The 15390-nt window shown below is 41.2% G+C and overlaps 1 protein-coding gene across 4 annotated transcripts; it reads left to right on the top strand.

Moving 5' to 3' along the window:
* Nucleotides 1-21: 21 nt before the first annotated feature.
* On the top strand, nt 22-15387 carry cstf2 (cleavage stimulation factor, 3' pre-RNA, subunit 2). Of its 4 annotated transcripts, none has more exons than XM_004545727.5 (14): nt 22-166; nt 415-493; nt 609-778; nt 867-1003; nt 1887-2006; nt 2138-2254; nt 4862-4979; nt 7168-7227; nt 12943-13042; nt 13590-13786; nt 13870-13994; nt 14375-14458; nt 14848-14990; nt 15116-15387. In XM_004545727.5, exons 1-13 carry the CDS (start codon nt 70-72, stop codon nt 14971-14973), a joined length of 1530 nt encoding a protein of 509 aa, XP_004545784.1. In that variant the 5' UTR covers nt 22-69; the 3' UTR covers nt 14974-14990; nt 15116-15387. The 4 variants fall into 4 exon arrangements, with proteins under 4 accessions (XP_004545784.1, XP_004545785.1, XP_004545783.1 ...); XM_004545728.5 differs by having other exon boundaries at nt 14848-15000; XM_004545726.5 differs by having other exon boundaries at nt 23-166; nt 14848-15387.
* The last annotated feature ends 3 nt before the right edge of the window (nt 15388-15390 follow it).

The following is a 15390-nucleotide window of genomic DNA, read 5'->3' as shown; positions in this document are numbered from 1 at the left end:
TTTTTTTTTTTTATGAACGGATGTTGTCTCCTTCTAGTTTCCGGTGTAACATTAAATTCTGTCCCCAAAATGGCGAACGTATCTGTTGCCAACGCCGCTGCTGCGGCCGCAGCTGCAGCCGCGAATAGAGACCCAGCCGTTGACCGGTCACTACGATCGGTGTTCGGTAAGTTTGTTGCTTTTAGGTCGCTGTGTTTGGGTAAGTTTATCCTCTGGGTGCTCAGGAAGAATGTAAGGAAGCGGGTTGTGAATCAAAACTTGCTAACATGGATGTCAGGCTAGTGTTGCTGTTAGCTGAACACCGCGCGAGGGAAAGTTAAAAAGAAATAGCAAGCAAAGGAGCCTCGAATTACAAATCCTTCTTCTGTTTATTGTCATACTAACACTAAATATTGTGTGTATTAATTGTTTTAGTGGGAAATATTCCGTATGAAGCCACAGAAGAACAGCTGAAAGACATCTTCTCTGAAGTCGGACTTGTTGTCAGTTTCAGGTGAGTGAAGGAACGCGCTAGACCTGGTCCTCTCTGAACTAAGATGTTTTATAGGGTTTTAATAAGTCCTTTTAGACAGTCTTAAATGTGGATTGTTCCCTTTTCTTGTACTCAGGTTAGTGTATGACAGGGAGACAGGAAAGCCAAAGGGATATGGTTTCTGTGAATACCAAGACCAGGAGACTGCCCTCAGTGCCATGCGAAACTTGAATGGGAGAGAGTTTAGTGGTCGGGCTCTCCGTGTTGACAACGCAGCCAGTGAGAAGAACAAGGAAGAGCTGAAAAGTAAGTTTTTAATTTCCTCTCGAGTTTGTTTAGGTAAGCTTCTGGTCATAATCTGTTTCAATACCCAAGCTATTTTTGTCTTGCACAGGTTTGGGAACAGGAGCCCCCATTATTGAGTCTCCTTATGGAGACAGCATCCAGCCAGAGGAGGCCCCAGAGTCCATCAGCAGAGCAGTAGCCAGTCTGCCACCTGAGCAGATGTTTGAACTCATGAAACAAATGAAGGTAGGGTGTGTCCCCCCCCCATATACACTTATAACCATCTCCAGAGAGGTGATTGAGGTTTCTTTACTGTACTCTCGGTGAGAGGTGAACTTATCAATAGTAGAATCATCTGCCAAATGGGTAGTCTGTGGTGCATTTAAGAATTAATTTGATGACTTTATGTTCAGCTCTATGTAAAACGTTATGGTCTCCTGTACACAGCCAAATTTAATAAAACCTCTCGCGTTTGAGCGTTTAATAAATGCATGAAACAACAGTGAGTCTTTTAAAGTAAAAAATTAGTTTTCCCAAATGACATCATCTAAAACTGTATGTATGAGGCTCCTTACTCTTTTTTTTTTTTTTTTTTTTTTTTATTGTCAGTAGTAAGGATGGTGACAAATGTTTCACACAGTCTGAATCACCTCCAGCTTAACTGTATGCAGATGCTCCACCTTCCCTTTCATTAACAGAGGCTGTGCTGTGCAGCCTGCCACTCTCAGCTCTGCCAGTGAAGCCTCATCTTTGTACAGCTGGTAGTCTGCTTCATTAAGCCCAAAGAAACGCCACACTGCAGACGTCTTTTGCTTTACTCAGAAAGTCATTTGTTTCACCAAAAGCTTGTGTCAGTAGGAACGCTCCAGATGCTGATTGGAGTCAGTGGCTCCAGATTTAATAGTAGTGGTATTTCTGCAGATTGTGGTCTAATGCCTGTTTGTTAGGGAGTTATGTCTGAGTCATGAGTGGGTAGTAAAAAGTGGTGGTGGGATTAAAAACTAGAGTGTTTTTTCTTTGTTTGTTTGTTTTTTTAAGTCTTTTAGGATGTAGTCAGAGATTTTTCTAGTAGTTTCTAAAATCAGATCCCTTTGGTTTCAAAAAATTTTTTTTCTCTCTCTCCCTCCAGCTGTGTGTGCAGAACAGTCCTCAGGAGGCACGGAACATGCTGCTGCAGAACCCTCAGCTGGCCTACGCTCTGCTGCAGGCCCAAGTGGTCATGCGGATTGTTGATCCTGAGATAGCCTTGGTGAGAATGAAGAGATGAGTCACAGTCAGAAGACAGTTGTTCTCGACTCAGTAAATGTTTATTCTGTCCTGCATTTTAAAGCCAAAGCAAGCAGTATTTTTTTTTTTATGTTCCCCTCACTCCTTGTATAGAAAATGCTCCATCGTCAAACAACAGTCCAGCCTCTGATTCCCAGTGGACAGGGCGGAGGAGCACCGACAGTCACTTCTCCACCTACACAGCCGACCATGCCCGTGTCTCAACCTGTGGTAAGCAGAACATATCTTTTGTCATATTACTGTGTATTCTCTTCAACAAAATGTTCCCATTGTGTGTCCTGAAAAATGTGCACGCATGCAAGGGTTGCTGGGATGGCTGTAGCCCAGGAGGTAGAGCAGGTCATCTACTAATCAAAAGGTTAGAAGTTCAGTCTGGCTTCTCCAGTCTCCAGCCTGCATGGCTAGTATCCTCTGGCAAGATACTGAGCCACAAGTTGGTCTCTGATGCATTCATTGATGTATGAATGTGTGAATGTTAGATAGAAAGCAATTAGGTGTTGAAAAAGTGCTTGTATGAATGGGCAAATAAGGCATGTTGTATAAAGTGCTTTGCCTAGAAAAGCATTGTATATGAACCAGTTAATTTACCATGGAGTGAATAAATACTGGTGAAAGGATCACAAAGTCTGGCCCACCAAAAGTCTTGGTCTGGCTTCAGGAAGTGTTAAAATGTGCGGGGTGAAAAGTTTAAAATATTTCTAGATCTCAACAAGTAGTTTGCTTGAGGTGTTTAAGTCTGTCCCAGCTGAGAGTGGGTGATAGGCCGGGTACATCCCGGACACGCACCAAGTCTATCACCGGGCTAACACAGAAAGACCATAATTCACGCTCACACTAACACCTACAGCCAGTTTAGAATCATCAGTTAACCTACGATACAATTCATTTTGCTTATGAAGTTTCCAAACTGAGGAACGTAGTCCGTGGTGATCCGAATTCTCAAAATGATAAGGAACGGCTTCAGTGCTTCTTTTATTACCCCCTTTAGTAGATCATACGCTGAAGCAACCTTTATGAAAGGAAAGTAGATCAATTTTATCTCATAAGTCATAGCGAAGGACCATCTGAGCGTTCCTGAAAAACGATCAACATAACTGATAAAGTAGGCCTGATCATGCAAATGTTATTTGTAAGTGCATTTTCCATTTCCATAACCTGATGATATGTTTTTAATTTTTCTGTTAAACCCACTGGTTGTCTGTGAATAGGAGTTGGTTTGCATGAGAAGTGCAGATTTATATGTTCTCTAAATCCTGATCATACGCTGCATTAATTGATCTCAGTGCATTTGTTGTTTTGCCAGCTTTTAGGATTATCATCAATGAATTTTCTCTTAGAGCCACCTTGGATAAGTGCTGGATACAGGGAATTTCATAGAAATCCTAAACAAGGAGGAGGGGATGAGTTGGATCAGTCTCCAGTAGGAAAAATAAGAAAATAAGATGCTTTTCATTTTATAGGCTTTAAAGTTCCAGCACCTGTAATGATATGATGTTTTTTCCCAGTGGTTCTTCTTCAACAATATAAGAACACTCTGGGGTGAAGTAAAATGTGCATTTTTAATACATCTTTTGGACATTGTAGTTTCAACACTGCACCATCACATTGTTAAAGAGCCTAATGTATGTGCATTTGGATTCTCTGAGCACCACGCTTCTCTATTTCTAAGTCCTTATAACTTCCCCTTCACACCTCGTAGCGTTTTCACCGAGGTTAGAGAAAGGTGATTAGGAAAAGGACACAGGAGGTTATATGAGGGGATGTGGGAGGAAACAAGAGAAACCGTGCAGGGAGAACACAGAAACTCCACACAGAAAGGCCCCAGATGACTTGAAGGTTTGAACCAAGCATCTTATTGTTGTGAGGCAACCGTGGCAACGTCTGCACCACCATGTGGCATGGCAGTTTGTGGGTTAGTCCATTAATACATTTTAGAACAAGAATTTTCTGCTTTGGTTTAAAAAGAAAGTCACATCCACACAAGCGCTGTATTGAAAAAAACAAAACAAAACCAGTGTCCATTACTGTCAAGCAGCAGACGGCGATATAACCATTAACCGTGTAGAAATGTTGGCCAATCAGATGCCTTGGGGCAACAATAACACAGGGTAGATTATGATACCAAAAAGGAGATAAAGGCATACACCTTTGACGGTGCAAGAGAAGATTTTTGGTTTCCTTGTTTACGCAGAAACTGAGATTTGTTTGAGATTTGTTAATTTTTCAGTGACCTAAAATGGCTCTATGTGTGGGGAAACGCCCAAAGCGCATAGAAAAAGCTACGTTTTTATAAAATACCTGTGTCGGTGTGGTCAGGGTGGAATTATAGAAAGGTACATGTAAAGTTGTTGTTCCTTTGTAGATCCACTGTGAGCTGTAAATTTTAATAGCAGCAGTCTAACTCTGAAAACACCAATATCAATAAATGTGACTATACGTTGTGCTGTAGGAGAGGAGGTCCGGCCCATTTGTTGTCAAGCAGTGTGAACATGGCCCATTAACTAAAATGAGTTTGACACCCCTGCTGTAAGCAGTGCCTGATGGCAATGCTACTGCTTGTAGATTGGATGTTTTGCTACAAGGTTTGTCCAGAGCTGGCAGGAGTTCCAGCTCCATGCTTGAATTCATTCGTCTGATCTCAAACGACTTTGAAATGGCGCAAACATGCAGACAGAAATGCAACATAAATGTCACTTAACATGTTTTTGTCCTCAATGAGGGGATCAAGCACCATATGTTCTCTTCTTTATAGATACAGTTTCAGGAGATATTATTTCCATTCATTTCTTAATCATTTTTATTTTGTTATGTCCTCAGCCTGGAATGCATGTCAATGGAGCGCCCCAGATGATGCAGCCCCCTAACATGGGAGTTGTCCCTGGACCCATGCCTGTACCAGGACCTGGGCCTGGACCGGGACCAGTTGGACCTCCAGGTAATCATCAGACCACATGCACGCTTGAAATGGCAAAAGTTGTGAAATTGGTTGTGGTAGTGTGACTCTGGCCACTTGTAGTATAAAGTTACACAAACAAACCATAAATACAGGGCAGGTATCTATCTCTAAGACATTAACTTTATAAAATCATTAAACATTCGATAATCTAGAATTGTTACAAATGTTCCAAGCATGTAAATGAATAAGCTGCATGAAGGCATGTCTTAAATTTGAAAACCTGTCATATTTTATTAGCTGTTTTCTTTGGCGTATAAAACAATCACCAATAATGCTAATGTTTGTCGGTAGACAGCAGTAATTGAAAAGCAGTTTTTCAGTGCAGTGTTTCCAATTAGACAAAAGTGGATTCAAAAAGTATTTACCCCCTTTCTGTTTTTGCATACATTTTAATTTAAAGTGGATACAATTAGCATTATTTCTAGATTGGTCTTTGTAAAACGGTAATCTCAAAAGCTGAGATCTGTCGTTTATATTAGTTATCGCATGATTACTGTGGCAGTCATACTGTAGCCGGTAATTACTATTACCACACATCCACATGTGAATACGTAGAATGTGAAGAATTTTGGTACCCAAAGCTTTCTGGTGTCCAGTTGTTATTAGAGGGTTTTTGTTCAGTCACCACTCCATGTGGTGAGTAGATTGGTTCAGGATTCAGAGGAGCACTCTGTGTGCCTCATGATGATTTAGCCTTATATTTGCTTTTTAAAATTCATCTCCATTCATAATCTGACACAGCCAGCACATGTAATGGGAAGTCGTGGCCTGGATATCTGTTATCTCGAGATCAGCTGGCTAATCCGGAAGCCTGAAACATTGACCCCAGACATTAGCTGATGGGTTCCCAGATTCTGTGCGTCTTATTTGCTTTAATTATTCTTGAGGTGTGTCTTTTTCTGTGTTTTTTAAAGTGGTTCGTTTTCATGTGTTTTGGCCTTCGTCCACATGCAAACACAGTTTTTGGTCTGAAAGTGACCTTTGGGAAATGCCTTCCTTTGTTTCATTGATGCGCAGAGTTTTTGGCACGTGATGTCAGAGACTGTGGTCTTACCTTTTTTATTTACATTAATTAAAAAAAGGACATTTACGTTTATTTACACATGAAGTGTCCAACAGGTTCTCACTGGCCAAAGTTTGTGGCCCACAAACTCTGGGGCAGGGACCGCTGGTGGGGCTTAGAGCCACCACAGATAGAGCATGCACGACCAAGGGCAAAATATAAACTGGAGTTAACTTTAGGTTGAGTTTGTTGATTGTGAAATGCTGGCCATGTTTTTTTTTTGTTAATAGCAATTCACCAAATTCAAAAATATCTACAAAATCTAAAAATTGTGAAACTGCACAGTGAGGACTTTTTTCCCACCTTCTGAAGTGGGGCAGCCAAAACTGTGTTGTGTTTACATGCTTTTGACAGCACCCAAACACATTTACATGTGGCCTGCGTCTAGAACTTGATTTGAAGTCCATCTATAGCATGGATTAGAAAGGCACACCTGTTTTTACTGGATCCTGAAATCCAAACTGTTTGCTAGGATGAGGGGAAAAAAAGATAAGACATGAGGTCGATTTAACTCTCTATAGACCACTGTGATAAAATTGTTCCAAGGCATTGATTGAAAACAGGGGTTTCTTCTGTGTAACACAACAAGAAGAGCCTCATTATTTGAGGTGACCACGAACCCAACAATCAGTTTGCATTTCCGCCCAGAGAGTTCAGGTTTTGTCTCATCAGACCAGAAAATCTTTTCCTTCATGCTGATGGAGTCCTTTTAAATGCAGTTCCATGCAACTCTAGTGGAAGATTAAATCTACATGACAATTTCTTGCAAAAAAGGAAGGGGATCCGAATACTTACAGAATCCACTTGCGTCCAAACTTTGCACGTGTCATGGCTCATTTGGATCAGCAGGTGTCACCACAGTCATATAAATAGTGGAGGTTTATCCACAACGATATACGCCATGTGTCCTCGTTATCGTCTTCTCTTTTTGTGTTTTATCTTAAATCTTGGATGTATGCCATCTTGATGATTTTGTAAAAGTTCCCTCTTCTTCACCCTTCTGTACCTTTATTTGTGCATGAGATGATTTCACGAGCGTGCTAAAATGGTGCTTTGCCCTCTTGAGTCTTGTCTCCTGTTCTTCTCACTTTAATGCTGGCTCAGGAAACCTTCAGCATTCTCCCACAGGATCGTCTGGTCAAGCTGCTATCGAGCGGCCTCAAGGTATCACTGTACCTCCTCGGTTCTCCAGTCAGGTCGCAGCCCTGCTAAGCAGTGACACTTTTCAAATATACAGCATATATTTTTGACAGCATTTCCGCTGTAAATAAAAATGACTCATCACACATGCAGCCTTTAGAGAAGTTCATAAGTCTGTGTATATAATTATTACAATCTCAGAGCACTACCACAGCTACACAGGAATATACCAGGTCATGAGTACAATCAATGTTTAGTTTTTTGTTGTTGTAAAGATATGCACAGTTGGGCTGATCAGCTCCAGATAGCAGCTGGGGCCAGTTTGTGCAGATGGTGCAGGTGTTCAGCCTTCAGCCTACTTGTCAGCCTGCACGGGGGAGCTTGATGGATATCATGACAAGGAGTACTGATGCGATTTCATGGAGCGTTTATGTGATACAAAAGGAAGTTTAGACCGCCTCATAGTGACCTGCAGGTGCATCTGACGTCCCAGTTTATTGTTCCTACAACCATGTAATTAATGTTGTTCCAGGATCGTCATCACAGCCGCTTCAAAGTGTAAAATGCAACATTGTACGTGTAAAGAGGAGACTGGGGCGGATCAGTGGATCCATCTCACTTGGGATACCTGGGTTTATGTGCTGTTTGAATTTTTTATGAGTTATTATATTTATTTATTTATTTAATCTCTCTCTCTCTGTTGTAGTTTGGTTACTTTTAGGCACCAGAACAGTGCTGAAAGTTTCAGTAAAAGTTGTTTGGGTTACATTTTCACTAACTATAAAAATCTGCAGAAACCCCTGAAGACAAATGTGTCAACAAATCCTAGTTGACAGCTTTGTGACACACCCCGCCCACATTATGTGAATTGTTTTTTTTTATTCTTTTTGTCTGCTTCCTGGAAGCCTAACTTAAACTAATGACGTCACGGCAGTGTAATGGGGAATTTATATTTGTAGTCCTCGAGCAACATTAATCATGATGTTGTAGGAACAACAGTAACATGGGAATATCAGATAGCGGTACAAGTTCAGGTGTAATTGCAAGGCGGGTCATCTGAGTTTGGATCTAAACACTGGTCAGACAGGGTACACGGCCAGGTAATGGCTACAGAGTAAGACCTTGAATCCTAAAGGGTGTTATCTGATTTCCACAGAACTGCAGCTTCTTCTGTACTTCTTGTCCTCGACATGTTTTTAGCTAGTTTTATATGTCTCCTTCGTTTTTCTGCTTCTCTGTTCGAAATTTAACAGAATACAAATGAAGTTAAAACCTTTCAGTCACTACTTTATTTGGGCGATTACAGAGTGATCAGCAGATTCTGCTGTTTGAGATTTGGCAAAGTTGGAAGGAGACTTGAGCTCCCGTTGATCCAGACTGATGGATGTCAGAGGAGATCTCCTGCTCGACACTTGCGCGATCTTAGTTTTTGAGGGGGTGGCGGGACATTTTTCTTTTCTTCCCAAAAGGCCCGCTTATTCTAATTTTCTCTATTTATGTTACATTTTTAGCCGTGGCGCTGTTGCTATGGCAGTGTGGGTAAATTTGGGTCAGCGAGCCAGTGGCGTGGTGTTTCTCATCCATACACCTGTGTGCTTGCAGATATCTGACAAAAATGATTTGATTTTAATTATCAAACGAGATCTGTTTCTAAAATTGTAATAAATGATATTCACTGACTGCTGACTTTTACAGAGCTACCACTCGTTTCTGTAGAGTTGAGCCTGAAGGGTAACGAGTTCAGATGTGAGATGTTTATTATTGATAGAGACGGTTTATGGATGTTGCTAAAGATGAAAGCGGTGAAATATCTCATACAGTGAGAGCTCTCTGTGTTAGCAGCATTCATTATTTGAAAAGGCACGTGTCATTTGCACTAATGGAAAGAGACTACTTGGCCTTCTTTTTACTCCAGGATCAGCTTAGTCACTTGATAATGACATGAAATTGCTGGCTTTGCTTTCAAGCTGGACGGTACGGTATAACAATGAAGCTGCTTTGCTACTCTCTTGATTGGCTTTTGTTTGTGTTTGTCAGCATCACTTATGAAGTGAGGCTGAAGCCAGTTCAGTTTAAAAAAACAAACCAAAAATCCACATTTTTAACAGGCTGTGCTGTAGTTTATAGCTTTTACTGCACTGGAGAGTGACTGGAGTGATGTCACCATTTGTATCCCAACGATACAAAGAGACACGCTTCCATGCAGTCTTCCAAGAATCCTCACTGCATGTCTCTGGAACCAGATGATGTAAGCAACTGGCGAATATTGATTGGCTGACAAGTGGGCGTAATAGAGAAGGGAACAATAGTGGAGTTGATCTAGAATGGGAGAATGACGAAATTTAAAAAACTTCAAAGATCCAGGAAATAAAGCATGATAAGCACAGGCGATGGTTGATTTGGACACTCTTCATTGGTTTTAACTACCTGTTTTACTTCAGCTCCTTGAATGTTGGTCAGTCAGATGTAGCGCAGAGCTCAGTTCAAACATACAAGTACCCTCAGACCGGTTGTAGCACATACTTTGTACACTGCCTCCATCTGAGAACAGAGCTCACTGCAGGCAAAGGGGCAGCACCTGGAGTGGAGCAGACGGCATACACGCCACCTTTGCAAGACCATAAATTCTGCTTGAGACGATTCGAGCCCCAGCTGGGGCCTTTCTGTGTTGCATGTCCTCTCTGTGCCTCTGGGTGCTCCAGGCACGGTCCAAAAGCATGCATCGGCTGTAGAAGTGAAGTAGATAAAGAGCTTTACATGTATAGAATAAAGTGTTTTATTAACATATAGTTATGCATGATTCATAGTCTGCTGTACTTGGTCAGTTAGACTAGAAAATTTATAAATACAATTAAACTGGATTACATTACAAGCGCACCCTTGTGTGCGCACCTCCCCCTTCACACATCAAGCACGGTTTAGTCGAAATATGAGAACTGCTCATTCAAACCAGCGCAGACACGGCGTTGCTCTTACTCGGGTGCCCAGCAATAATCTTGACATGTTTGAAGGTGAATATATGACCAGTTGCTGTTGTTCTATATAATATAAACACATTACATACGTGTATACAGAGCTTCACAGTTAACAATGCTGTATGTGAGGAACTAGTTGGCAGAGGTGGGACCAAGTCATTGTTTTGCAAGTCTCAAGTAAGTCTCAAGTCTTTATCCTCAAGTCTCAAGTCAAGTCTCAAGTAATGTCAGGCAAGTCAGAGTCGAGTCTCAAGTCACTGGTGTAAAAGTCCGAGTCAAGTCACAAGTCTGAAACTTTGAATTTCAAGTCCTTTCGAGTCTTTAAAAAAAACAAAACGAAAAAATAATGTTGCAGTTATGCTAAATGTAAATATTAGACCATGTAATTTTAAAATCTGTGTTTTTCTCAACACATGACAAAATAGTGAACTTAGAAAATATACACAAATTGTGAAATTGCACCTCTTTAAAATGCAGCTCAATTAAACCTAGCTCCAAGAATAATTTTCACCGACAGTTCTGAGATAAGCTGCATGTTATTCTTGGATGCGGTTGTAGGACCAGCTTTAAAACCGCATGACAAAAATATCATACACATTAAAAAAAACTGTATCACCAACGTAGCCTGGACAACATTTGCTAGTTAGATGAAGTCAGCTATCTCATCGTAGCATATTTATATGCATATTTATAATTATACGGTTCTTGGAGTGAGTGCATACACTCATGAAGTTTACTAACTTCAGGTCACTGCAACAAGCCCAGGTACAGTTTACCGACGGATGGGTGCAGGACCTTGAAATGCACCGTGTAGAAAGTAAAGACCATCGTACGTATCATAAGTTTACCAGTCTCACAAATTGTCGTCATAAATACACATTCCTTAACAGTTTATTAATAGGACCTTTGAGCTCAACGGTAATTAATTAGTAGTGGAAATAATTTCTGGTAGCATCACAGAAATGTAGCAGTGACAATAATATTGTATGCTGTAATCGTACTGGGCAATTAGTGATACAAAAAACCTGTTTTATCCTGTGAATAAAAGTATATGTTTTGGTCAATGTACCATAATAACAGAAGCGAAACGCAATATTGTGTCAGGACAATTCACTATTTATGCACAATAAATAAAGGAGCATAGCGCGACAATTTCTGTTCAGCGCCAGACTTGCTTGTAACCTATATCACTAATTATGTTATGAAAATGACGTATTAACTACTAAAAAACACTGACCTTCGTGTAAATGCTTGGAGCAGACTAACCTGTGAGCTGGAGTGTTCTGGGACGTTATATTTGATCTTTGAATGGCTGCAATCCAGGCCATCCGTCGCGTCTTTGTTACTTCGGAAACATGGCTCGAACAATTTCTCTTCAACGACGTAATCCGATAACAACCGATCTCTTTACCCGTCGGCTTCCCGTGGCTGTCATGCGACCGGCTATTGCAGTTAATAATACAACAGCTTCTTGACATTTTTGTGTTTCTTTTTATCGCTGTATAACTGATTTCAATTGAAAGCCTGCGTGCGCTAGTACCGCTTGCCACGAGTTCCCAGAATCCTTTGCGGTTCTACCCGTGAATGACGTCACATTTTCAATCTCTATATAATATGCATGTTAAATTTTATATTTGGGGTAAAATATCAAGTCTTTTCAAGTAAACCGGTTCAAGTCCAATTCAAGTCCCAAGTCATTGGTGTAAAAGTCCAAGTCAAGTCACAAGTCTTAGAACATTTTTTCAAGTCAAGTCTAAAGTCATAAAATTAATGACTCGAGTCTGACTCGAGTCCAAGTCATGTGACTCGAGTCCACACCTCTGCTAGTTGGCACTGCTTGACATCTGGAATACCATCTGCTTAGCTGTCATGACACTCTTCTACAAGTGCCACTGAGAGGACTGTAAACAATGGAGTTGGTGCTGCTCTGCTGCACAAACACAGTAGCGTTACACTGACAAGGAGCCCAGATGATCTTTATCTTATCAGTTTCTTCTAAATTCGTTTTCCTTAGAGTAAATCAGAAGACGTTAACTTTCCCAGATCAACAGAAAAAGATCTATTCATTTGTGATGAATATATTTCTGCTTAAGTGCAGTAAATTAGCCTAATTTGCACTGAGCTAACTGATGGCATCATTATAGGTTGTTGCCTTAATGCTGTAACGCCGTATAAATGGAATATGAGACATCCATTGTTCTTGATCTTTTCTATGCATGCCTCTGTTCGCCATGCTTTCATGGCCAAATAATGTCAGACTTAGAAGACACAAGTAGGCGAACACTCTCAAATCAGCTTTGTGTATACGTGTGGGAGCAGAGTTTTTCTTCTTCTTGTTTTGTGTTTATATAAATTTGCTTTCAAATCTTTAGATCTGCATATTAATGCTGATGAGACCACAATGCTCTACCCTTCCTCCTCTTTGTGTGTGTGTGTGTGTGTGTCCCTGATGTATCTGTGTGTTGTGACCTTGTTCTGTGGCAGTTTGCTGTGGCCTTTGTGCAGTTTGAGCTAACTGTGTAGGTTTTTTTCTTCTAAGCAAACACTCATCTTTTTAGGAGTGTGCGTGGTTCTTCTTAACTGGAATTTCAGCTTTGAAAGTCATTTGATATGATGACACATCTCCATTTCTTTTCACTAATTAACTGGCAGATGTTTCGTGTATCATCTGTAGTGTGTGTGTGTGTGTGTGTGTGTGTGTGTGTGTGTGTGTGTGTGTGTGTGTGTGTGTGTGGTGGTTAAATTTATGAATTCTTCCTCTAAGGACCAGGTGGTATCCCCCCAAGAGGCCTGCTGGGAGATGGTCCCAATGACCCCAGAGGAGGAACTCTGCTGTCTGTCACTGGAGAGGTCATAGACCCCAAGTAAGACATCCCATTTTACCTTAACGATACATTTGGGTGTGACTTTTAGGAGTGTCTGTTCCAGTCATTGATGTTGCAAGACTAAAGTCTTTATTTTGTCCTGGCTGATTTGGGGGAAATGTAATGTTAAAGAAAGGTAAACAACAACTGAAACGCAAGTCTGGTCTCTGGCTGCACAAAACAGCAGGACATGGAAGATGGATGTGTCAGCTTGTCAACAGAGATGCTCACTGCTGTGTCTGCTGCCGTCTGCTTTAATAATTCCCCAGGTGGAAAAATATAAATTAAAAGATGTATATTTTGTTGGTTTCTTTTTCACGATTCACTAACAAATGCATCTAATTTCCTGTGACTGGTTTTCTGATGATAAAGCCCTACTCTACTCTACTACTGACCAGAAATACTACTATATAGTAAAATCTTTGCTTAATATCGTTTGAGTTTTAATGCTAGACTATATCAAAGACCACTTTATGGTCTAAAAACTATGACTTGTGCTGCGTTAGTTTTAAAAATGTTTAACTTCTCTTATTTTGTGTGCGTTTAGCCGGGGTTACATGGGACCTCCACCCCCCCACCAAGTTCCGCCTGTACACATGCCACAGTTGGGAGTTGCACCCCCTCCAGATATGAGGCCTCCAATGGACATGAGAGGCCCACCCATGGGTGAACCACGGAACATGATGGTTGACCCCAGGGCGGCCCCCATGATGGAGCCACGGGGACCCCCTATGGAAGCCAGAGGTACCTGCCCCTATGAGGCGTCATAGTTTGCGAAAGTCTCGTACTTTGAGGGTAAATTCATCTAATTATGTGTCCTTACACAGGCCGTGATCCAAGGGCAATGGATGCTCGTGTTCCAGTTACGGGTCAGAGGGTTCCCATAGCACCAGGAATGCAAGGCCCTGTCCCTCATGCAATGGGTCCGAATGCTCCGCCACCTGCAAGACCGGTACGTTTGCATCTCTGCATGTCTGTGTCAGCTGTGTGTTTTGGTTTAACTGGAATTGGCCAGGATAGGCATGGTTAGAAGTCAGAGGGTTAGCTCAGGTTTTTGGAGCGTTTTGGAGACAAACTTAAAGAGACAGGGCTGAGATATTGTTATGACATCAGTTGTACGATTTGCGTTACTTCATTCTTATTTTAAATTTTTTCCATGTTTTCATCTATACTTCAGGGCATTCAGGGAGTCAGAATGCTCTAAATTGTTTCATGGGCAGCTTTTACAAAAGCACGAAAATCTGCAAAATACAAGAGAAATCTGTGCTGTCTGGATAATCATTGATGGGTGAAGAACTGTGATCTTACAGTAACACTGTATTTGATCTGCAGGGTGCTGGTATTTCTGGGGTTCCTCCATCAGGAGGAGGCTTCAGTCCAGGTCAGAATCAGGTTTCCACACAGGATCAAGAGAAGGTGAGTGTCACTCTTTGTCACTGCTGCATTTTTATCAGTCAGGATGATGAGTCGGTTAAAAATATCTCGGTATAATTACTTCTGAAGTATTTTATACCAACCGAGTTGCAGGTACATGCAGGTAACATGTAAAATGACCTGTTTTTATTATCAGCTTGCTGAAAGCCTCCTTTCTGCATTCCTGATCATTGATTGCCTTACCTGAGAACAGTAACTATTGTTATTCTGGAACAATAGCTGGCAAAGTATAAACGCTTTTGGCAAAGCTGTATGATTTCTGTGTTATCGAACACTATCATTAGACTGTTGTTCTAGACTGTTCTGTTCAGCTTGTTGGCCAGAAAAACACGTTTAACATCCTCAGCAACATTTTCATTTTCCTCTTTCAGGCTGCCCTCATCATGCAGGTCTTGCAGTTGACTCCAGAACAGATCGCAATGTTGCCGCCGGAGCAGCGGCAGAGCATCCTTATCCTCAAAGAGCAGATTCAGAAGACGGCGAGTGGGGCCCCTTGATGGTCTGACTGATTAAAGTACTGAAAAGTCAGAGCTTCTTTCTTTCCAGTCGCAAATAAAACCTTAGCGCTAGAGTCAAAGGTTTTTGAAATGTTGTGACATCCTCCTTTTTTTTTCCCCCCCCCCCATTTCATCATGTCAGAATTTCCTGTCTGCCCCACTCGGACCAGGCTGCAAAGTGTGAACAGATCTGAAGATATCCCATCTTAGTCTGGAATATTGTACCTGTTCTTTTTGTTTTAAATCATAATGTTTGTTTTGTGTAACATTGATTCACGTGGAGGCAAGAAAAAGTCACTTTCTATGGTGAATGTTGAACTTGAATAAAAGCTCGAGCAAGAATGTCACGTTTTTCCCCTAGAAAAGCCAACTGTTATGTTGTAGCTGTTTTGTGAATAAAACAACAAAAACACACCA

The sequence above is a fragment of the Maylandia zebra genome, linkage group LG2 (genome assembly GCF_041146795.1).
Source record: "Maylandia zebra isolate NMK-2024a linkage group LG2, Mzebra_GT3a, whole genome shotgun sequence".
NCBI classification, from domain to species: domain Eukaryota; kingdom Metazoa; phylum Chordata; class Actinopteri; order Cichliformes; family Cichlidae; genus Maylandia; species Maylandia zebra.
This window is presented reverse-complemented; position numbering and strand designations above follow the sequence as displayed.